General features: G+C 45.7%; 1 protein-coding gene across 1 annotated transcript in view; it reads right to left on the reverse strand.

Annotated features, from left to right (window-relative positions):
- The window catches only part of LOC128716051 (NAD(+) hydrolase sarm1), a 37,127-nt gene extending 15,524 nt beyond the window's left edge, over positions 1 to 21,603 (reverse strand). The window contains exons 1-2 of the mRNA XM_053810974.1: positions 21,246 to 21,603; positions 20,285 to 20,439 (exon numbers count right to left, since the gene is read on the reverse strand). Coding sequence (XP_053666949.1) covers positions 20,285 to 20,439; positions 21,246 to 21,603 — 513 coding nt within the window. The remainder of the gene's footprint in view (positions 1 to 20,284; positions 20,440 to 21,245) is intronic.
- Between the last annotated feature and the right edge of the window lie 2,527 nt (positions 21,604 to 24,130).

A 24,130-nucleotide genomic window follows, 5' to 3' on the forward strand; every position in this document is an offset into this window, starting at 1 on the left:
AACATACTTTACAACTTCTCATTCTCTCTGGCAAACGCTTGACACATTCAGCAGCAACTAAACCGAGCGCAAAATCATCTCATCAAAAAACACTGCCAAGGTGGCCTAATGTGGAAGCTTTGTGATTAAAAGGCGCCTCCTAATCAACCCGCACTGTGAAGATACGGCTAGAAATTGCTCCTCTTTCTTCGACCGCTTTATCAAAGCCGCACCGGTTGCATGCCCCATTTCATTCACAAAACAAACGCCAAACAATCACCACACCAAGGGTCACCTCGTACGTTTTTTGTAATCGCTTTATGGCAATATTGTCATTCTCGATGATGTTTATGCCATCAAAATCTTGTCACGGTGGCTTATCTGTGTAATACGGTGCAGTGTAATGGAATTATTTACACGCCCAGCGACATGACAGAGTTAGTTGTGCGGTTAGTTGAATTTACTCAATGAGTAATGGGACACTCGTGGAGGGGCATTCGCAAGCGGTTAGCTAAAGCCGGGCCGTGCTGTGCTAACAAAGTCGCTGTTTACAGAACCGCCCCAGAACTCTCCCGTCCGGCATTGCTCGGCTTCATCTTACGCCAAGAATGTACTACGCAAACAGACGACGGACAAATGCCATCGAACTTCTTCTGCCATGATCTTCTTTGTGTTGCACATTCCATTAGTTGCATGAATGAAGCGATATGTTAATGACTATGAAATGAGTATGGAAATGAGCACCGCGGGGGAGGAGGGGTGGCGATATAGTGAAGGTAGTTTGTCCGCGGTTCCCCAGAGTAAGTGTACACAGTAAGCAACATTCGAAGCAAGATCAAGATGCGTAAGGCACACACACACACACTCACATTGGCGAATGTTCCGTAGACAAAACAATATAGCTTAAAACATAAATGCTGTTAGTGCACAGTTGAAAGTATTCAGCATAGTGTGGCCGTTTTGTTTCGGGTAAGCTCCACCAAAACACCCAACAACAAAGGACACTTTGTTCTCCGGTTCCTTCCAAAGATGGTTCCCACAAAACGGAACGGAACGGAATTAATTTCGGGCACGGATAACGCACACAGAGACACACATTAACACATAAAACGTACAGCCACAAGCAATAGCAATAGAGGAAAAAAACTCACACAAACGATAGGAAACGATTCAACGACACTGTTGAAAAGACAGTAAAGGGACAGTAAAGTAAGTAACACGAACCGATTTGAAAAAGTTCTTTCTGGCACTTTCCAGCGAGTTTCTGTTCATCTTTAAACACTCGTCCCGGTTTTGCACTGTTGCACTCAACACACACACACGGCGCGGTGAGGGGCAGAAGTTTTTTGTTTTGCTGTTTTTTTGCACACTGTCTCAAACACACGCAAACAAAAGCACATCAAGGTTCGAACAATTAAAGAGAAATTTTACACAAAAATGCACTTTATGTCACTTTAGTTCACATTGAATAAAAAAGGGGTTGATTTTAGGGGTTGAAGCGATATCTTCTGCGAGTGTTATCGGGAACAGGGACGGGAACGAGATAGAGTAATAATTTATTATTTTTATTTAAAAATCATGCAAAAAAATTAGTCTGTTTGTTTCCACTCGAAAGGCTGTCGTATAAAAATGATCAACCTATTAGCGACCTATTTATGTGTCCATGCGTCACCATGCGGCTCCATCGGAGCAACGAAAAAAAAATTAACAAAAAAAAGGGGTAGGAATCCATTCTTCCACCTGCAGCGTGTGAAAGATAATTTGCCAAGCTATTGGCAACAATATCAAACAAACAAAAAAAGGGCGAGAAATTCCTCAACTCCTCCGTTATCACGCAATCATCATTCAATTACACACCATTACGGAGCATTTAAACGCTCTTTTTTTCGGGCATTCGATCAACCAACCAAGCGGATGGGTCTTACTTATCTTATCGAACTCACCCGTTGCCGGGGGACAGCCCAGCACCCTTACGGTTACCAAACAAGGAAATAAGCGGTCAAAAAAAAAAAATGCAACAAAACATAAAACAAATCGACACGAAATAAGGGAAACAAAACCAACAACAAAAAGGGGTCTAATGATCCCTGTCTGACGTTGGGAAGGCGGAATGTTTGGCATTTTAGTCACGCCATGTAATTGTTGCTGTTGGTTTGCTTGATTTTGGGCATCCCCGAACTCATGGCCCGTGTGTGAATATGGTTCGTATCGCAAGCAAATCTCTTAACAAGGTGACATTTTGATAAGAAAATGGTTTTTCATTCGCATTTTCGACAACCGTTGCCCAAAATAACACAAAGGTGGAGTGTTTCATCTTTTTTCTTACTTTAGTCACTTTTCGGGGCGCTTTCTATTGAGGGGTTGAAATGTTGCTAAATGATATTGCAAACATTAGCAACGACAGCAAAAAAAAAAAAACGAAGGAGCCATAGAAGTACTCCAACACATTCCTCTGTTGCCGGTTGCCAAACAACAACACAACAGTAAAATGCGCGTGACGTACTACAACACCATTGAGAGACATTCCATTCTCTCGCTCCATTTCTCTCTCTCTCTCTCTCACTGTCAGATAAAGTGAATGCTCCCACCCTGTATGCTAGCTACCCTCCCATATGATCAACATGCCGGTACGCGACAACAATAAGAAGATTTTTTTCGAACACGGAGACGCAAAAAAAATGCTACACGATGGCGACGTCGCCGACTGCGATGGGATTTCCTACATTGTACAGTGGCAGTGCGAAGAGGGGATGAAGTCTCGCTCTCTCTCTTTCTCTCTCCTCTACTTTGCATGCTTGTCACGCTTCGTTCGCCAGACCTGTACATGCGTAGCCGCCGGGGAGTCATGCCGTTTTGTTTTATTCGCTTTTGTTTGTCAAATGCCAGACAATTATGCGGTAATAAGAACAACAACAACAAAAAAACACACACACAAATGAATCAATCTTCAGCACTAGAGAATACGACACGCATCTACTAACAGTTCGAGGGGAAAGGTGCGTTTGGGTTTGTAGAGGTGCCACAACAACCCCCTTCTGCACTACGTCACAACAACAGCAGCAACAGCAGACACAATGAGTTCGCTCACAACACAATCAACATCCGCATCGAGACTGTTCTAGACTTATTCGGGGGTTCGAATCTTTTCGTTCTAAAAGAATGGTGAATAAAGAAGGAACAAACACTCAAACACGCTGCAACTAAACTGCGCTTTTTTTGTTGTCTCTACTCGGCGATGTATGGCCCTGGCCTTGGGTACCGCCCGTAAGAAGGCCCGACGAAACTTTTGAGTGAACTCCACGCGGCCAGCTGCCTACGGAACCGCACACACAATAGGGGGGTTGTTGTTCAGGGGGTTGAAATGGAACTGAGCGTGTTGTTGCTCTCCGCCAGCAGTTGAAGCGTCGACTCTTGACCACAGCTGCGAGTGCACACACACACACACACACACAGGAAGAAGGGAAGAAGGGAAGAAGCATGTGTGAGGGGGGGGGAAACGCGAGACAAAATAGTCGCAAACAGCAACAGGCAGAACGCGAACGAGAGAGAGAGACAGGGCGAGATGCGAACGCGCGAAGCACACGCGACGTGTTTGGCGTTTGAAAGCGTGTGAGTGCATGCATGTTGCATCTTATTGGTATTGATTTATGTTGATACACCAGTGGGGGAAAGGTTTTAATCTGCTAAAGTACCTCCACAGAAGATGTAACATTGTTTAAAACAATTAAATATTTATTTCCATAAAACAACTCCGCTGTTAAACCACGGCAGCAACCCATCACCAATACAGCGTTAAATGAAATGCGCATGAAAAGTGGTAAGCAAACAATGAGCTTATGAGCACAGCCTCCGTTCACGGTGGATGCTGTTGAGATTACACACTCCCCCTTCCCACCCCCACGCACACACACACACACACCCTGAAGACTCGCTCGATTGACAGACGAGCAATTGGTCAAGTGTGGCTGACGTTTCGCGTCGATGAGATTATTGCACGCGGATTAACGCGCGCAACGAAGGTAATTGGTGGATGATGTGACCGAAGGAATGTCTAGCAAACAGCCCGACAGCAATGGGCACAGTGGTTGTGTCGTCAGTCTGTTGTATTTTTTTGCGAAAGGGGACAGCATATGCAAACGTTTGCCGGTGTCTTGCCCACAGAAGTAGCTCTTTGCGATGGCACCGTAGCGGAAAGGGTTGAAACTCACACCAGGAAGCGTTCGACCTTGGCAGAAGCGTCATGGCGCGTTTGTGGCGCTATGACGGTACTGATCCCTTTGTAAATTTCATATGTAAATGATGACACAGCTGATAACGGGTTTGGATATAAAATGAAGTAATAGGAATGATGGAGGTACTATCTTCCAGGGAATTTCACAAGTTGCACGTAACATTGCTCTAGACACGATAGAACATGTTGCGGTATTTTAACTGCTCGTGTCGTCTCGAACAAACCAAACACAACCTATCGGGGAAGCGATCTGACACAACTTGTAGCGTTGGCGTGAGAGCAGCGTCAAACGCACCGGGAATTGGCATCAAATAAAACCTGTTCGCACACCCACTTGAGAATAAAAGAGTCAAGACACTGTCGAGAGGATTTCAAGGGGTTGGAAAAAGCAGTAAAAACCCCTGGTTTAAGGAACGACACTACAAACCGATTACTTGTGGCAGTACGTAAACAATGCTTTTGAAGAAGACTATGTTTCTGAAACGATACGGTCCATTTGTATTTTATTTCCGCATTATTGCTTGTCGGAAGGAATTAGGAGCTATACACTTAGGAGTGGAGATTTTAAAATCTACATCATCACAGACGGTAAAATTGGACATCACGCATCTCAAGAAACCGGCCAGCAAATTGGATGGCAATAGAGGATTTTGTTATGTTCACGAAACATCACCGGCGTGATGAAATGTGTTTTTGTTACGCTTGATGAAATATTTCATCCCATCTCGACGTTGCACGCCGAGAGACGAAAGAGAGCAAACATTGAAAAGTTTCACGCAGAGAGAAACAACCCGGAGAGGGCAAGAAATAACCAGGGAAAGAGAGCAGTGGTACGCACTCAAAACCACGTTGTGTACCTCACGGATCTCTTGCAACGAGAGCGAATGTCTTGAGAGAATTGATTTTGAGAAAATATAAATTTCACGAGAAATGAAAAGACGAAAGAAGTAAAAATAATTCTCTCTATTATTATTTTAATATGCAGCAATCAGTCTCAGTATAACAAGATCGCAATCTTCTGGAGAGAAGTAAGCTCTCTCCATCTTGGGTAAGAATAACTTTCATCATACACTGCACATGTGGGAGAACTTGATGGGAGAGAGAACAACTTAGATTCGAACCGTGGTATAAACCGATGCGGAGATCAATCTACGCCACGGTCTTGCCACATTCTCTACGCAGGAAGTAACCGATGAGAGGCGTTAGCAATGCTACCGCTTCTACGATTGATGCGTGCCTTGTGGCTTGCGATTTCGTTCGGCTTACCTTTCGGTTGGGAAACAAGAATTGGGCCCGAAGCACCGAGATCGGTGTAGTTGGTTGATGATTGTTGATGCCCATGTTGATCCGTTTGCGTTCCCGGTTTGTTGTTGTCGTTGTTTTGTACGTTGAAACACTTTCTTTTACACGACTTCACTCTTTTCAAACTTTCGAACACAGTCTACTCACAGCGCACGGAATTTATGGAACTAATAACGACAAAACAGCAATAGACTTTCGTTATTGTAGGATGCATTTTTGTTTTTCCAAGATAAAGAATATATACTTTTACGATACGAATTTTTCCCTCCTGCTTTTGGAATGTTTTCAACATGTGGAACTGGGCTTTCGTTTCACTTCCCCATACACAACTTTTGCCTGGCCGTTATGGTTTTGGGTGTTGCTTTGGTTTATTGCCATTCGCACTGTACGCTGTGATGTCCCTTTCTAACACAGTGGCAGAACGGCATTACACATCCTTTTACGACCTCCTGTGGCAATACAAACGCTACCCCTTGCGGGTGTGTCTCTCCCCGAGCCGCTTGGGACTGCAAATAAAGCCAGCCAACAAAAAAAAAGGACAAGGTACGCATCGGCCTTCAGGAAGTTGGTCGCCAGATAAGCTGTAGACGTCGGCCAAGCGGTAATTGTGCGCCGGCGACACGACGTTTTGTCAATGCAAATGCTGCTCTTGCATCAATTACCGACTTCCCCACACACACACTACCAAGGCTAGTTGATGTCGGAGCTGAGAGGATCAAATCAAAAACGGAAATGGCATGTGAGGAATGTGTAACACCCTTCTTTGCTCCATTCGAAGATCCACTCCATGGCAGTTGGAGATGTAATGCAAACATTTCCATAAACATACCAAAAAAAAAAAAAAAAACAAACTCAAACAAGGCAATGACGCTGTCGCAAAACGGCACGACGAAGATCGGATGGCTGAGGTTGCGTGTGCTAAGGAACAAAAATAGAAGAAATCGAAATTCCACAAAACGATCGTTCTGAATCTGCCAAATATTCCAACAACCAGCCACCCGCTCTCTTTCTCGCGTGGTGCGCTTCATCTGTTGGTCAAGTGCAAACATGCGTGCGTCAGAGCGATAAAACTTCTCACAACAATCTCCAACACCAGCAGCAAGTGTAGAAAGAAGCTTAAAAAACTTCGAAACAAATGCTTCGATTTCACTTCCGCCTTTTGGTGGACACATGCCGGTGGAAGGATCGGTTGAGGCGCCGTTAAACCACGCTTGAGATGTATCTTTGGTGTTGGTTTGATAGATTTGAGAGGGAATTTAAAGAATTTCATGTAAATATTGCAATCCCAGTCGTTTTCGTACCGTAAAAGCAGAAAGAACCGAGCTAATGAGCCGAAAGTAGCAGCGACTTAACGTAAACATAGCAAAAGTGGTTGTTTGGGAATGGAAAAATTGCAAACCAGGAGGAAAGTAAAAAAAAAAACAGAAGCATGTTTACAAACCACTGTTCGCATTCAAGTTGTTTTCCATCGTTTTCCGAAAAGGAAAAACTGTGTGGGACAGTTTTTATGGGCGAGAGTGAGGAATTTCCAACTGGTATTGCATGAATGCACTGGAAGCAACATGTTTTCCACCACTTAGTCATAGACCCTTACTGCTGCTGGTAACGTGCTGAAAAGCATTCTACAGCACCATTCTGCGAATTGTTATTGAGTTTTTTACCGCTCCTGAACACTCCCATCCGAGGGGTTTCGGTCGAACAGCACCTAAACATTCGCCACGCACCGCACACTAATCTGCCTGGACGATCCTCCCGCCGATCGTGTGTTATTGATTCGCTAACATGGCAAACAACCGCGAGAACACCAGTGGCAGCAACCAGGCACAGGGCGGTTGTGCAATGGAAGCAAACGGAAAACATTCTTGTGACGTAAGAGCCGCCATTCAGCAGAAAGGGAGATAACCCCATCAAATCGCGCACCAGTGCCAGCAGGCAGTAACATTGTTTGTTGTTGTCGGTGGTGGTGGTGTAAACAGCAAATTTGCATCCCGCAACCCCAAAACACGGATCACGATCGCTAATTACAGCACACTGTGACGTGATGGTTTTAGTTTTCGAGCTGGAATTCCATTCCTGCTAAACGGTGCTAACCGAACTTGAGACGCTTGTGACGATGGCGACTCAACTGCGACGACGATCACGCACACGCTGAATCATACACACTTTTCACACACATATGGGCACGGTTTTTTGGGCCTGTCGCGATCAACAGACGATCGCACTCGTACTGCAGAGCATTACAGTGGCAACGCGGCCGCAACTATTCCACGTCAATGAAGCATCACTGAGTTCACTACCACACGGCCGTTGGCCAAAGCTTTCGAGTGAAAGGTACTATCCTTTCGGGGATGGGAAAGGACATTACACATCACCGGATCAACCAAGCGCTCGCTTTCACTTTGCAAATTCCTAACCCAGCGGCGGTAACTCGTCTACGCTGCCGTACCTACCGCTTTCGCGTCCGCATCGAACGGTTCTCGGTGAATGTCTGATCTTGCGACGTCTCTCGGCCGCTGGTTATCACTGGTTCCGATGCGTTCGTGCCCTCGCATTCGCACCGCCCGACGTTCGCTCTCTATCTCCGGGAGAGCGAACAAACGGGCACACATTGCTGAGCTGGGAGAGAACGCACGTTCGCCAGCTCTCGAGGTTTCCGAGCGGCCAAAACCTTCCGTTCAGAGAATGCAGCTCACAAGGTGAAGCTCAATATTGAAAAGCGCTTACACACCCTACCATACGCAGATAGCTTCCCAAACGCCAAGACTACACGTGAGCGAGGTTGATAGCGATTTTAACGATCTCCACCGTACGGTGGAACCGAAACGCAGATCAAACAACGCGTGGAGCATAGGAAACGGAAATCGGTTTATAGCGTAGCAAACATCCTTTCCGTTCGCTGTTGCAACTTGTACCACCTGAAGCTAGCGGCGTGGAAGGCCTAGTTGGTGTCTTGACTAAGTCAGGGTGGATTAGAAAGAAGGTGCTGTTTTGGGGTCGACTATCAAACGGGCGACCATCTCGTCGTTTTTTCCACACTGAAACACACAGGCTGCGGCGTCGTTCACCTCGCCGACTACAGAGCAAAATGATCCGTCCACGGTGTATGACTCATGGTGCAAATATTGTAGAGAGATCTCCAGAAATAAAATAACCAATTGACAAACAACGCGACTATTAATAAGATCTATTTCCATCTATTTGCATACTGCCCTCAATACTCGCAGCAGAAGCACCGGGAAAAATTATCGTCACTAGTCAGCTGTGAACGGTCGGCAAACCCTTGACTCTACGTCACGCATTGCACGACACCAGTGTGGCGACCTTATCAATGGTTCTTCGCTTATCTATCCCACAACTGCCATTACGTATCGCACCAATTTATCGGTGATGTAAGCACCCTTGACGGTGGCATGGTGTGTCACACCGGTTCCGGTGTTCCCTTCTTGGAGAAGAAATGATCTCCACAGTGAGTGTCGCTTTGTCGGCGGAAATTTCTCAACCCTTGGATTCCGACCGGACCGGAACGATTCTGCCAGCCGGCATGGGGGGCAACGTTTATCAGACTCTTTGATACGCGATACACAAATGCACGTTTGGTGTCGCACGTGTACGGGCGCAACATTCGGTTGCGTTAGTCATACGAAATTGTTTTTGTCATATCTGTCATTGTCATACGAAAACATATTCAAGCAAATTGTTCTCAACAAGCTACCGAAACAGTTGAGCTGAAGCGCAAGGTAAACTGAGTAGCAAATTCGAATCTCAGAACAATGTCAAAAGATCAAGAGTAGTTTGCTACAGCAAAAAGTGATCAAATCTGAAGATCACCGATCACCGTGGGACGAGAAACAGACCGAGAAACCGAACGGCGAGAGAAGACTCCCTTCGAAGAGTTCGAACGCCAACTTGAGGATGGTTACTCTCGATGTTCAATTGGAAACGAAATTCTTGGGCGATGAGTTTCACCCCAGGCGTCGGGGAATTGGATACAACCGCGCGAAGATAGAGATCGCACGACCGGGTGCGTGTATCGCAAGCCTTCAAGTTACAAACCTTGACCAAAAAGGGGAAACAGCATAATGGTAGCAAGCGAAAGTAAAAAAAAAACAAGCGAAGAAGGAGATCCCATTCATGAGGTTGCGATGATTAATGCGAAATAAATTTCGCCCAACGTGTGTTCGGGCTCGGTCGCCGTTTACTTTACGCTGACACGAGCATTATTTTCCGTTTTTTGTTTAAACAATTGTAGGTAGAGAGAATCCAACTTAATGCCATCATCTTACCTATGAGAGGATAAGCTACTCGTGCTATTACTTAATTCCAAGCTAATGAAGTTGCTAAATCGGTCACATCCGGTACAAGAAAGAAGCTACTTCTACCGTAAGTGGCAACCCTGCTGTCTTACACTTCTACCGGCCATCTACTTCCTGCTGATTAACTCTCAAGAGTTGTGTGTCTTTATTAATAACACACACACACACACTGTCACTACTCCACTCGTCATCCCGCGGCTTCGGTGCCACTTGCTCCTAGCGCCGTTGCGTCATCCGGTGCGTCTTAATCGGACGTCCGGGCCGTGAAATGGAGCTTCTCAGAAAAGTTCTGCCATTTTACGGTGGACCGGGTGGTGGTGGTGTTGATTGCGGTTGATTACTCAATTTTTAAGTGACCAAAGAGTAATGCCACCCACCGGGGGGGAGTGCCACCGAGCGGAAGGAAGGATGACACGCGACACCGTGGCTGGGAGTGATTTAGCGCAAAATGCACTTTATCGCGAACCCGAGGGGGGGGGGGGGGGGGGGGCTGTGGTTTGCGTATGATGATACATGCATTATGTTATGGAGCGTTAACGGTAACAACCTGGGGGGCTTGTGCGCTACAGGTGACTTGAATCTGGCGTGCTCATCGTCATTGCAACACTTTCGTGGAAGTGCAACATTTGAAACATTTGAAACATTTCCGCTCGCTCACCATTCCTCTTTGATTCGGTATAATTTATCTACTGTAGAATTATTTCAAATTAACCCATAAGACCAAAAATAATGTAACAATTTAAGGTAGTGGTGATTCCGTCACTGACACTGGTTCGACTTTGCGTAAAATAAAGCAATTTCCAAGACAATAAAAAAACACCTCTTCAGCTTTTATCTTATGTCTACAGCATCGAATGATTTCTCAGAATAACTGTCATTGAATGGTGGCGGAATTTTGCATATCCTCAGATATTATACGCCGTGCCAATAAAACCACACAAACAGCCGCACACTCACTGCCAGACGAGATGGCAGGAGATTGTCACCTCCCGGCTTAATAATGCGTTATAAAAATCATCGTTTTACTACCGCAACTCCCAAACTGGGAAGGTAAAACCCACCCACCCGGTCGTGAAACCACATTCATTCACAACAAAACGCCACGCTCTCTCCACGGAAAGTTATTCCAACTCATGATTCACTCCTCCTTCCGCCGATGCGTTCGTTGGAAGCTTGGTTTAGGTGAGTTTGTTCTTCACGAAGGAATAAACTAAACGAACTTTCTGATCAATTCGTTAATCTGGATTGATTATTTAAGACAACTACAATGCATTGTGAAATGTTGTCTTAATGTGTTCCTTGGTCCATCATTTAATCCTTTTACCATCCCAAAATTCTATGATCACACAAAAAATCAAAATAGAAAAAGGAATAATCATTTGCTACTTCACTTTATGCCGTTTTCCAAAAAAGCCCAACGACGAATTGTGGTCGTGTTCTCTGGGTGTATTACACGTGGTTTCGGACGCAATTAATCTGTCACGGTGTCGGGTGTTGGTTGAGTTTTTGGAGAACTCCTTGCCAAACATGGTAATCGACTGCAAGCCACCGGTTGGTGTGATGTACGCGCGTCATCAAATCAACTTTCGCCCGATCAGTCGAATAACAATTACGGAACTAGTTTATCGTTTAACGTTGGCAGGTCTGATGCTGCTGCTGACAGGGTACACATTAGTGCTGTTGAAAGGTTGTGCGGGAAGCATCAGTACGAAGAGTGATATATTTCGTGGTTAGTTTAGGCGTAACACATCGAATATGGTTCGAGAAGCCGGCTTTCAACTAGTAGACGTTATGATCGATTAACAGGGGGAGATCGAGGATTAGTCGAAGACATTTTCATCGAAAAACAAGAACTCAATTTTTTAGGGTTTTTAGGAAAAATGTTCACCCCTTTAACCTAAAATACAGTCTGTTTTATAGTTGATGCTTTCGAATTCCACGCTTGGATTGGGATATTGGGATAATGGCACTTCAATTTTAATATAATTACTTCTGCTTAAATTTGATTTGAGCTGGTTCTCTTGAGCTTTCTTGAGCTTTTGTAAATTAAGCTTTAATTAAGAATAACACTTGCTCAAGGTAACTATCGATGAGTTGACTTAGGGTCTACAGGTCGTCAGCTTTGTCAGAATTGCTTCTCAAATATATGAAAATATTATCCAAGGTTTAAAAAAATAATTGAGCTGATGATGAAGGTGAGTCAAACGAAGAGAAAAATATCTTTCTAACTTTCCAATAATTGAAATCCCTGAAAATTATAGAATAAAATTTAAAAAAACCGGCAGAAACCATCCAGAATAACATCCCTATCAGTCAGGGCTTGTCCTTTCTTGGGTGTTCTCAGTGGTCGTGATTGAAGATCTTGTTAGATTGACTAATATAACTCACCTCCACCTTCGATCACCTTAGTAACTTCTATATCTACATGTGAATGCAATTTGACACCCCTGAACGTCAGGGAAGTAGCGATTAGTTTCGGGAAGAGGGCGATAGCGATCGATCGATCAATATATAGCAGTGATTTCAAGCCAATCGGGCGTCTTTTTGATCGGATTACATGAAGCGGCTATGAACATGAAATATTGTCCAAAAATCCTACACTACATGATAGTAATAACTAATAACAAAAGATCTCGAAACAAAGTCGATGATAACATGCGAAAACGTTTAGACAAAATTCTTGAATGTTTAGTGTTAACGTCTGCTACTTCGATGTTCTCATGGTCTCGAAAGTAATTATACCATTTATATTTTTTGATTTTGTGGAAATCATAAAGGACTTCAATGAATGGAAAGAGATGAATAGATCGATCGAATTTGTCCGAAATATCTACCCTGCCGATGGCCATTAGAGATCAGCTGGAGATCTTCAATAAGATTTAATGTTAGGGAATTAAGAGTATGAACTATTTCATCTTTAGTTTATTTGAGCTAAGATATTTGAGGCGTATAACTCTCTCCCACGCTTGCTTATTTTGGCGAGTAGATTACTGCAGCTAGCTCTGCAGCTTATGACACAGTACCAGATGTATTCGTCGAAACAGTTCATCGCTCTTAAACGCTGGGGATTTCCCAGCTGTTTCTGTTTGTCTTTGATTGTGGGATTCTGCTGCAAGTGGCACTTGGTACTGTGCGTCGACCAAAGACGCAGTGTTGTCGCGCGTAGAATACTAAACGAGTTACCCGCCCGTATCCCCATCACACCCTCCTGCTTTCTTGATCAAATGTTTGTGGAAGTCGATCCCACTGTCTTCATAATGTGGCATGTTTTCTTGCATGCGGAACGAGTTAAAAATAGGAGCCAGATAAAAGACCGTTGTTAGTCGTATTGGGAGGTATTTCCCGTGCTATGAATAATTGTTTGCAGAAGTTTTCCCCAGCGGACGTCAATGGCTTTAGAACGAATGCGAGGGGGGTGGCTCCATATCGGTGGCAAAACAACTGCGAGATCAACTCGATGACTACCGCTTCTATTTACATGTGAAATTTTAACCTCTTTTTTAGACGAGATAAACGCGGACAGTTACAAAACAAAACCAGGAAAGAAGCAATCGATTCAGTCCCCCAACGACAGGTGATTGATTATGATAAGTGCATTTTTCACCGATGAATATTGTGCATGATAATGGTACGAGGCATGTGGCGACCCGATGGGGGGATTGATAAAGCAATGGGAAAACAATTCCGGGGATGACTTGTCCGCAACATGCTGCCGATTGGATTGCAAATAACAAAAAAAAAAAACATTCAAGAAGTCTCACTGGGCTGGGCTACATGCGGGAAGAACTGCAGCAAGTGGAAAATGAAGCGGAGAGACATAATTTTTTGCACCAAAGTTCAGCGAGAAACCAGTTCAGCAACCTACCTTTCTCGGCAGCGTCATCCGCGGCACATCGCGAAAGGCACCCTCGGACGCGCGGCGCAGCTTGAAGCGATTCGCCGGGCCACCCTCCATGGTTTGCTAGAATCACTGTACACGGCCACCGCTCAAAATCGATCGACTCGAGCGATCGCACGCACTGCTCGATCAACCAACCAACCGAACGCTCGTCAAACAGATGCTCACAAAAAATAAATATACACACGCACGTGTACGAACGGGGTGTGGGTTCGGCCAGTGGAGTCGCAGTCGGTTCAAGGTTAGTGACGCCGTCGTAAGGGTGTGGAGTGTGGAACCTTGGGAGTTGTATGGCCGGGTGCACTATACCGACCGGCGAATACTACTCGCGCTCGTTTTCTCGCACCTTACACTGAGACAAGAAACGCACCTAAGGATGCAGACGCAATGGGAGTTGCACCAGACTGCACTCGCCAACTTCAAAGACGCTAACGTTGCGCAATAACTCATACGGTTTTACGACACAAATACACACGCGCAGCTTCCTTTGGATGTTGATGGCTCCGCCGATGCACGCTGTTCACGTTGGAACGGAACTCGTCACGGGAATAAGAGCAAACAACTGGTGGCAACCAGGCGTCGCACCAAACACACACAGACGCTTCAACAAACAGACCGACTTCGAACCCGGTGGTCCTGCGTTTGGTAGAAAACCACAGTGAACTAGATTGCTGAGAGCGAAACGCTTCCGTGCATCATATCGCCAGCAGCGCATTACCCCTTCCTAAATCTTGACAGCTACTAGATAGATGATAGACCGTCAATAAACAATGGACCAGATAAGTAGTAGACTCTGGCAGTCTTGACACTTAATGCGCCCGTGTGTGTGGGGGTAATCGAACCGAGCGCGACTGTCGCGGTGTAGTTTCGCGTCGAACCGCCAAAGTGGTACTAGTTTGCTCCTGAGAGCACCACTGGAAGCACTCGAACCAGGAAATCACTCCTCCCCGTTGACCGGGGGGGAGGTTACTTCTATCCCACCTGCTCCTACACTTCGGTGCGATCGCTCCACCAAGGGAACCGCTTTTTACCACCTCCCACGAGTGGAGGAAACACTGGCACTTCTTTCCTTTCCGCCGGGCCAGAACCGTTTTGGGAGATTCGTGCCTCCATCCCAATGGCCACCGGCAGATCAAATCTTCACCCCGGCACGTTGATCCTGCCGTGTTGACGGTGGGGTTCTTTTTTTTGTAAAGTAAACAAAGACGAAGTAGTTAACTCGCATCTCTCTCTCTGTTGGGAGAGAGAGATAGCGAGAGAAGACGAGCGCAAACGCAAGTGAAGATGGAAATGGCCTGTGGAACGACTGGTAAGAAATGGCAGTACACCTCCTGCCCTTCTATCACCCCTCGCCGGGAAGGGGTGTTGTGAGTTGTGTTGACCCCCTTCCGGGGGTGGAAACTCAGCGTATTGGCAAACCAAGTGGAGATTGCAACCGTTCGGGTAATAAAGCTTTTTTTTCATTATTATTGTACACCCCGTGTCGGAACCGTGTAAGGGGTGTGTGTGTACGTTAAGAACGAAAAAAGGTCTTTCGTGTATGGGTTTTTTTATTTGTCGGTCCGTATCCTGCTCGCAACTTTCACACCGGTTACCGTAAAAGGGCCGACGACGACTGCGTATTAAATTGGCAGATGGAGAAGGTCTTGGTTATTTTTTCTTGCGTCGATCAAAGCGCAAAGAAGACATTGTTGGCAGAATTGGTTTGGGTTGGGTTTGTCCCATTTCAGTCTGATGGACAATTTGCGCGACACGTGAAGCGTGAGACACCGCACGCAAACCGATGATCGTTTATAGTAGTGCTGCTTTAGTTGGTACTCTGGTCTTTTTGACGTTGTGTTTATTGGCGGGCTATCCGATTGGCGGACATTATAGTGATCGCATTGTAAGAGCTAGAGTAAAGCCAATAATTTGCCCTAAATTTTCAACCATTTTCCTGTAATCATTCGTAGAATGTTTAGATTATGTTGAAAAATATAATCACTTCTAGTTCTACAACTTTGGGAAGGAATGCCTCATAAACTTCGGGGAAAGCTCACGCTTAAATGGTTAAAGTTCTTGCCCCATATTCCCTTATTACATTTTACAGGATTAGTTTAAAATTTTACTGAATATGTTTCTTTATGCTTCATAAAAAAGTTGTAAACCAACCAAATATTGGCAAAGCCACAACCTTCACGCGTTGCTTATGACTTCAGATCAAACCGACCATTACTCGGGAAGTTATAGATCTTTCAGCTCCGTAGCAGTAATTATGACTAATGTAAACCTTTTCGCGATAAATCTGTAAACAAAACCAAACTAACGATGTTAAGGGCCTTCGAATGTTTTATGGGAATAATGTGTGGAGCATTAGATTTTGTGGCACTCGTTATGAGCACTATGAATTGGTATCCCTCATTATACTACTCGAGTAGTGTACTGTTCGGAGCGGCCAGGTGGCATGATGGTAGCGACGCCGGGCCTCACACGAACGGACCGGACCAAAATCCCATTCGGAACCATTCCCTCGGACGCGCAGGGCATCTTCGTACTACGGGAAAATAAAGTCAAAGAAAGCCATAGATTGTGGAAGGTTAGTGGAAGGCCTCTTTAGACCCTCTTGAAGTTGATGTGCCAATAAAAAAGAAGTAGTGTAGTTGTTATCTACCTACCGACTTGTAATCTTGATTTAAGAAAAATTCAGATATCTCACATTTTGACCCGTTCCGGTCAAAGTGGTACTCGTCTAACCCTGATCGTTTTAGTTTGGCCATAAGAATTAATCTCATGTGAAAAAGTCCCTAATACAGCTAGCATTATTTTCTTTACAAGTTTGCTATATTTGTAAACCAATCTTATCTAAAGAGATCATTTTTCAAATTGTCCTCTTGAGGGCAGAGTCATTTTTGCAACCTCGAATTATCTTGCGTAGCATTCAAACACAAACACCCATGGCAAATAATTCCACCCGCCTTGGTCCAATATTTTACGGTGTAAATACGTGTGTGTGTGTTTTTCCCCCTCTCAACCACTTCAAGTCGGTCCACAGGGAGTGTGTGGGCGGCATTGTGGCTGTTGGCGGCCAATTACAATACGCACCGCCAACCGTCCGAACGACTCAGTAACGCCACGCCATGTCACGTTGTTTGAGTGTCCGGGTTGGCAACCAGCCGACCAGACGGAGGCGCCAGAGCAGCCAACTTTATGTACCTCCATCTGCGTTATAAAGATTGGAAGTAAATTTATGTTAAAGGTACTTGAGCAAACCAAATCCCCCGGCGCGTGATTACAGCGCATAAAAGCTCCGTTCCCATAAATGGCACTAATGCGTTTGCTGGCGTCTAAGACGCGACACAAGACATGATTTGAAGGGATCGCGCTACCTTGTGCCATTACGCTGTTAGGTGGATTGGAGTCTGTCAATCACACACCCACTCGAGGTACGGCTGCCCGGCCACCCCTCGCGGAAGAATGCACGGTGCTGTACAGACAGCCGAGTGCAGCAAAAAGTGCCAACGTCAAGCGTTTGGAAATTCCCGTCCCAATATCGTACCACAGCGATTGGATGGGTCGAGTGCCCCCACCCCGACACCACCAACCCTTCAGGGAGAGAGAGAGCTAAAAATAGATGGTCACGTTTCAGATCGACGGTCGGGCAAAAGTTGCATCAAAACGGTGTGTATATTTGTGTGAGGCATGTACCCGAGCGGAAATGAAGCGCATTTTTCGATCGCATCACACTTCTCGCTATTCTATAAAACCCCCCTTTCCGGGGGGAAGGGGTGGGAGAAGCACCCTTCTGTCCCCTGTCCATCATCTGTACAATATTTATTCCCTACCGTGGGATTCCATGTCGCGCGGGTTTGCCCATTTGTTCTGCTCCACCGCAAGCTACAGGGCAGATGGGACCGTGGCACGCACAATGTGTGATCACGTATTGGCCAAACGAGGGATGATGAGTGTGTGTGTGTGTGCGTGTTTTTTTATGCGTCCCGGGTGTGTATGTCAATGAGGTGAATGAATTGATTTGTTTTTATGGCGCTTATTTTCTTCTCGCCTCCTTTCGCCCCTTTCGCTCTATGCTTCAGCCGCGGGATTAATCCGTTCTTTGCTCTTTTGTTTTATGGACAAACCGCGCGGTAATGCACGCGCAGTTTCCCCTGCTGTCGTGTGTAATGAATGTGGCGTGATCACGTGCCAACAGCACGGTGGGTCTGGTTAGTCAAACAAAGGGCGGTGAGAAGGTGGCTGGGCGGTGGCAGTGTTGGATGTGTCTGATCAGTCAGATGCATCAGTCTGAAGGAATCTTCAAACAAAATCAATGATTCTGAATGTTTGTGATGATAATTGAAGAATCTTGCGAACGCCGAGTTATCCTTGATTCCCCTAACGGATTTTAATACTTCATCTCTCAGTTGAAGACTCTGTGGTAAAGGAATCCAGGAATTCATACATAAATATCCGTACAATCATGAGCTTTTTAAGATGTTGGAATTCTAAGAGATTTCTTGAGATTCTTGAGTCTTTTTGAGAGTCGATTCTTGATCTTCCGAATGACTCTTTACAAGTCATTCTTACACATATTTTATGGATGAAACCCGATCCAAAAGAACTCGAGAATCACTGAGGAATAGGATGGAAGTGACTAGAAGATGGAAAAGATCAAACTTTTTCAATAATTCAATAATCTCTGAGGATTTATGAATCTTCAACAATTCATGAGACTCTGAAGATATGAAAGATTATGAGGATTCATTTCGCTTTTCGATGATGATCAGTTCCGTTATTCTTTTTTATTTTGTTTGGATGAATTCTAGCCTGTATTTCTTAGATATTGGATTTACCAGTTGGCCCCTTCACCTTCCTCATCTGCTCATTATTTATACACGTTCCATACGCCTCTGAGGCATGGACTTTGTCCAAAACTGACGAAACCTTCTTAGCCACGTTCGAGAGGAAGATGTTCAGAAGAATTGTTGGCCCTATATATCTGTGGAAGGACAATGGAGCTACAATGACGAGCTCTACGAGCTATACGTAGAACTCACTCTCATACATTGGATTAGACTCTTCAGGTACCAATGGGCTGGTCACGTCATGAGAATGACACCGGACAACCCATCCCGTTAAGTCCTTATAGGTTGTCTACATGGACATAGGAGTCGTGGTAGATCCAAATTGAGATGGAGTGATGGCGTTGATTATAAGTAATAATTTATCTATTTAACAAGTTAAATTTTACGAACTATAATTATACAGTTGCGTAAAATCCTGAACCGTTAAACAATCTAAAAAAATATATTTAAAGGAAATTCTCGAGTAACGTCAGAGATTTATGCACCTTGAATCATAGGAGATTCACGAATCTCTATAATAGAGACTGAGAGTCATTCATTCACTTGAAAGGTTCGTTCAGATTCATGAATTCGATCAGATTCTGTCAACACCAGTCCATATCAATGACTCTTCTGAAAAGACTCTCTAAACGCAACACTAGTTGCGTGTGTGTTTGAAAAACAATGTTAGCATGAGATAAGGTAGTGGAGCTGTTTGCTTTACAACACCCCTCAAATACTAAACTTTGTAAGTCACTCTGCCCATAAAAAAGGGCCGTAATTTAACGGATGGCAAATAATTACAACCCTCCATTTCGAAACGATGCACTGCATCTAATGCACCACGCTATGTTTTGCGAAAATTAAAAGCCAAATCGTTGCCATTTCATTGAAGGTTGGTGCGTACGCTAATCAAACGTCCGTATCGATCGAGGCACATCGAGGGGTTGGCCCCGCTGTGTGGTAAACGGTTGGCTCGTAAAACTTCATTATGACCATTGTGTGTGTCCATTCACAATTATGCCGGCTGAGTGTGGTATTTTGCAAAAAAACGGCAATAATCTCCACCTGAGCCGCAGTGCCGAAGGGTTTTATGGCATCATTTACCCAGCGCTATACAAACAATTTCCCTACATGGACAACGGTCAAATGGTAGTTTTAGCGAACGATCCTCCAACCCCCCCCTCCCCCACACTCTCCCGGACTATGGGCAAACGCTGCGAGCTGGAGAAAATGATATGACATTTTGCTAACGAAATTAGTCCTAATTTCCATGCTGGCACGCTAATTATCAACCCCGACAGCAGGCCCGTTGGCCCCGCACGCACACGGCCCGTGACACTGGTTGATCGTGAAAATGGATAAAAGCGATCGATCGGTGGATCGATTAGCCCCCCTCCCCGCGCACCTTTTGCGCAACCTTGCCCAACCGTTCGCTGCCTGGATCGTGACGGACCGACGAAACGACCGCCAAAAGCCGTCCGGGCAGCACACGACGGCACACGACCGGGTGCGAGCGGGCACCAACCGTGCGGAGGTCGCTTGTGGTGCGTGGTGGCAATTATTTGCACATTTAGACCACGACGACGAGGGAGAAATTATGTGCAAAACAGTAATTATATTGCAATCAGCTCACCAGCATGGTGCGCTCCCGGCAGTGCCCGGGACACGGGCAATCGGAAGCTGCAAATAGGGGGAATCCCTGTTTTTTGTTCGTGTCACGTTACTTTCATTCCGTACGTACCTCGGTGGGGAAGGCGGGTGCGATGGGGCCGGCGTGATGATGCAGGGCGGGACTGAAACGCATCAGGCGTGAAATTGAAGATCCATTGCTTCCCTGGCTGGAGGCCGTCCCGGGACTGGTCGCTTCCATCAACTGCGTCATGATCGGTGAATGGTCTGAAGAAAGGTGAAAAGAGGTCAAAGGATATGAATAAAACAAGTCCAAGTGGCCATGTTCTAGTAGGAAAACAGTGAATTTAATATAAAGTTGGCTTTGGTGATCATCTGACACTTCAAATTCACTCTTAAATCTAATGAAGATGATCCTCCGTGGTTTGCCTCCAAAAGTTCTGACCCCAAAAAAGACTAATCTCTGAAGAGCCCTTGTTAGACGAACTTAAGTAAAACAAGGATCTTTAACCAACTACTCTCTCATGCAGTGATCTTGGATGGGCGATGCTAGATCAGACCGAAAGATCACATTGCTGATTCCAATGGAAGTTGCAATTTCTGAAAGGTTTTCCATAGTCAGATTCAAGACTCGCTGCAAGTTTCATTTTGAAGATCATCAACCAGCATAAGAATCTTCTTCAGGAAAATGTTGTGAGAGTTGAGGAGGTCTAAATTCTTGGTAGAGGACGTAAAGCCTCCGGAATTCTGGTCATCTAGGACTCAGTATTACATTGCTGGCGGTGTCTGAGATCTTCATCCTTAGGTCCTGCTACAATTTATTGTCACGTCTACTTAGTAAGACTCTACTTGCGTACGGCTAGAATCTTACTGTTCGACAACTAGCCGAGGTCCTTGTTTTATTTTCCAAAAGAAGATTCTTTACATCCTGTTTTTACCGGCTTTATACGGTGGGAGACAACTTCTTCGCTCCGAAATGCACTCCATAATACTGCAGTGACTGTAATATCTTATTGTTGTCTGCACTGTCGAACCTTCCAAATAACTCCATTCCTCACACATGCGTTACTCACCTGGGCTTAGCTGCAGCATCGGCGATTCCAGCGTGTCAAAGTCGGTGAAAGCTCCCTGATGGAACTCGTTCAGATGGGGACTGCCGGTGTGGGCAAACGGCGGCAGCTGTCCACCGATAATGGGAGCCGTCGCCGCCTGCCGTGCAGCCCCATCCGACGAACCGCTCGAAAAGGAAGCCCTCGGGGTGGGTATGGACAGTTTCAACGGGGATTGCCGTTTCCCCGGCGGCAGTTCCGAGTTTCTGCGTGCGATCGGTGGTGGCAGACCGTTCGAGGGTTCCGGCGCGGTTAGCAGGCCGGAATTACCCTCGGTTGGCAGCGTGGCAGGTGGACGAAGGTTCGAAAACGGACTGGCCATACTTACACACACGATGTCTATCGACACAACCCTCCCCGGGCACAAATAGAAGACGGATGATCACTGTTCTTTCTTCGTTCGGGTGTGTTTTGCAGCAGCAACTTGTACTCTCACCAGCTTGTTTTTTTTTTGTTTACACAAACTTTGAACACAAAAGAATTCATTAAGGGGAAGCGAAAAAGAAATCACACACAATAAAATGTTGCCCCCCTCCTCCCACACCAGAATTCCGTTTCCTCCCACAAGGGGGGGTGGTTTTCCTCGCGCTAATGGACTTGTTCCGGAGCAAGGCGTGAAAAAATGTAAACCGAACCGTGTTTACATGTCACGGTCAGGGTGATGAGGTCTGGTGTTATTCAATGCATAAAACCCTGCACCCACACCGCCGCATGGGCACAATCACACCGCCAAAGAATACCACCAAAAAAAAAAAAAAAACGTTGCCAAAACGCCACAAATCTGGAACAGAAATGTAATGTCACCGCGTATGTCGCTCGGGGAATGTCGGTTAGAAAATTAAAACCCGACAACGTTAACCGTTCCGAGGATCACTTTGAGTTTTTTTAAACGGAGATCTTTGTTGGAAAATTGCAAGAAAATAAATAAAATACTACAAAGAGAGAGAGAGAGAGAGAGAAAGAGTTTTGCTTTTTTTGGCACCGTTTGTGTCTACTGCTGTTCGAATGTCTCTACTTGAACCCGATGTCCGAGTTAACTTAACCTCCAAGCGGAATGATTGACATCACATCGAGAAATGACTCGTGGTCTCGAGTAGCAGCGAAAGAAAAAAACCGGAAAATTCGTGTGTGCCTAACAGTGGATAGGGAAAATTCCGTTCGCCCTCCCTCCGTAGGGTCAAAATCACTATCAAGGCCAATGTTTACGATCGCGGCGAAAACTAAACGTTTTAAGTTCGTTGGACTTTACAGCAAGCGGGCGAAGGATTGCCCCAACCGTCACTAAATGGAAAGGTTTTTTTCAAACACACATAACCGTTTTGCTGTATTTGCTTTGAATTTTGCGTCCCATATGTACGATCCTCTGCCGTAAGTACAGAAGGGAAAACTCGGACTGTACACGTGTACGCACAACTGATCTCCCTGCTGCTGCGTACGATCGGCAGTTTTTCAGTGCGCGCCCCCTGTTAGGACGCTTCATTTTGCGATTTTTTGTTCTTCTTTTCTCGCAACTAAAAATAGCCTGGATGAAATCGTTGGACCGATCCGGTACAGGGTTAAGCTACCGGAGTAGAACGATACACTCACACTCCCGGCGCCCGAGACTAAAGGTTAGTGGCGGGGATTGCAAGCGGGGGTTCGCATTATGAATGTGGTTCGTTTGTTTGGACAATGCCCGGCTTGGGAGTCTGTGGCTCTGCGTCGTTATGGTTATGGGCGAGATGGTAAAAACAAATGGTGAATTGCACTGCTGCTGCTGGGTGTGAGAACAAGGGTGGCCCCCCAACCCAACCGGAGTCGGCAAGCAGTGGAATTGGATTTGAAAGCAAAGCAGTGAAATACGTGCAAATAAATTGGACATAAAACTGCAGACTCAAAATGGTGGACAACTGAGTAATACAATTAAATCGCTCAGAAAACGTTTCAGCTTGATGTAAAGTAATTTATTCGCTGGTGTACTTGAACTCAATCTCCTGACATTAAACATAAAACACAAAAGGAACCCTGATTAGAGCTGGTTTTACAGCCCAGTCTGAGCCGTTTCCCACCTTTGCGAGGGAGACCCACAATGCAATGCAAAAAAAACCTTCAACCGAGATCTGAAGAACATCGGGGCACTTTAACTGTAGCCCCGAGGCTCAAACTCGTGGGCGAAACTTCAAGACCCGGCGGATATAGCGGGCGAAGCCACGCTTGGGTTGCTGTAACGCCGCATTTCGAGACGATGATACCTTTACACCGTTCATCTCAGTTTTGAGCGCTCGTACCACCGGAAATGTGTGGGACTCCAATACGCACCCCTGTACGCCGGGAAGGTTAGGATTAACGCCTCAACACATAAAACGGCACCGGTAGGCCCCTATCTCGGTCGTGTCGGTAGGCACAAACTTCACCATCACCTCCCTGTGCTTCCGAACCGACCGAGAGACACCAACCCTGGACCGTGCCGTTGCACGTGAGACCGAGCATCACAACCAGGGCAGAGCTCTTGCGAAGGGGCCTGTGTGTGTGTGTGCCAGTGCAGCACACGCGCGGCAACGACGGTGCGCTGCGCTGAAGGTCGTCCACTACGGTTTTGTTACTTCACGGCGACGTCATCGATAATCGGCTTCGGTGTCACATTTTTCATCGCCCCGTCTTTGGACGCTCGTGCGTGAATTGCGTGCGTCCGTGTCACATGTGTGGCGCTGCCGTTCCACCACGAAAGGAAAAGGCACATTGGTCGCGTCTGTTACACGCGCGCGCACTACTTATCGAGAACAACAAAACACTCACTTTTCAGTTAAATTCTCATTATTGCTTTAAATTCACTACAGCACACGCGCGATCTTTTAAAGGTACGCGTACGA

The sequence above is a fragment of the Anopheles marshallii genome, chromosome 3 (genome assembly GCF_943734725.1).
Source record: "Anopheles marshallii chromosome 3, idAnoMarsDA_429_01, whole genome shotgun sequence".
Classification (NCBI taxonomy): Eukaryota; Metazoa; Arthropoda; class Insecta; order Diptera; family Culicidae; genus Anopheles; species Anopheles marshallii.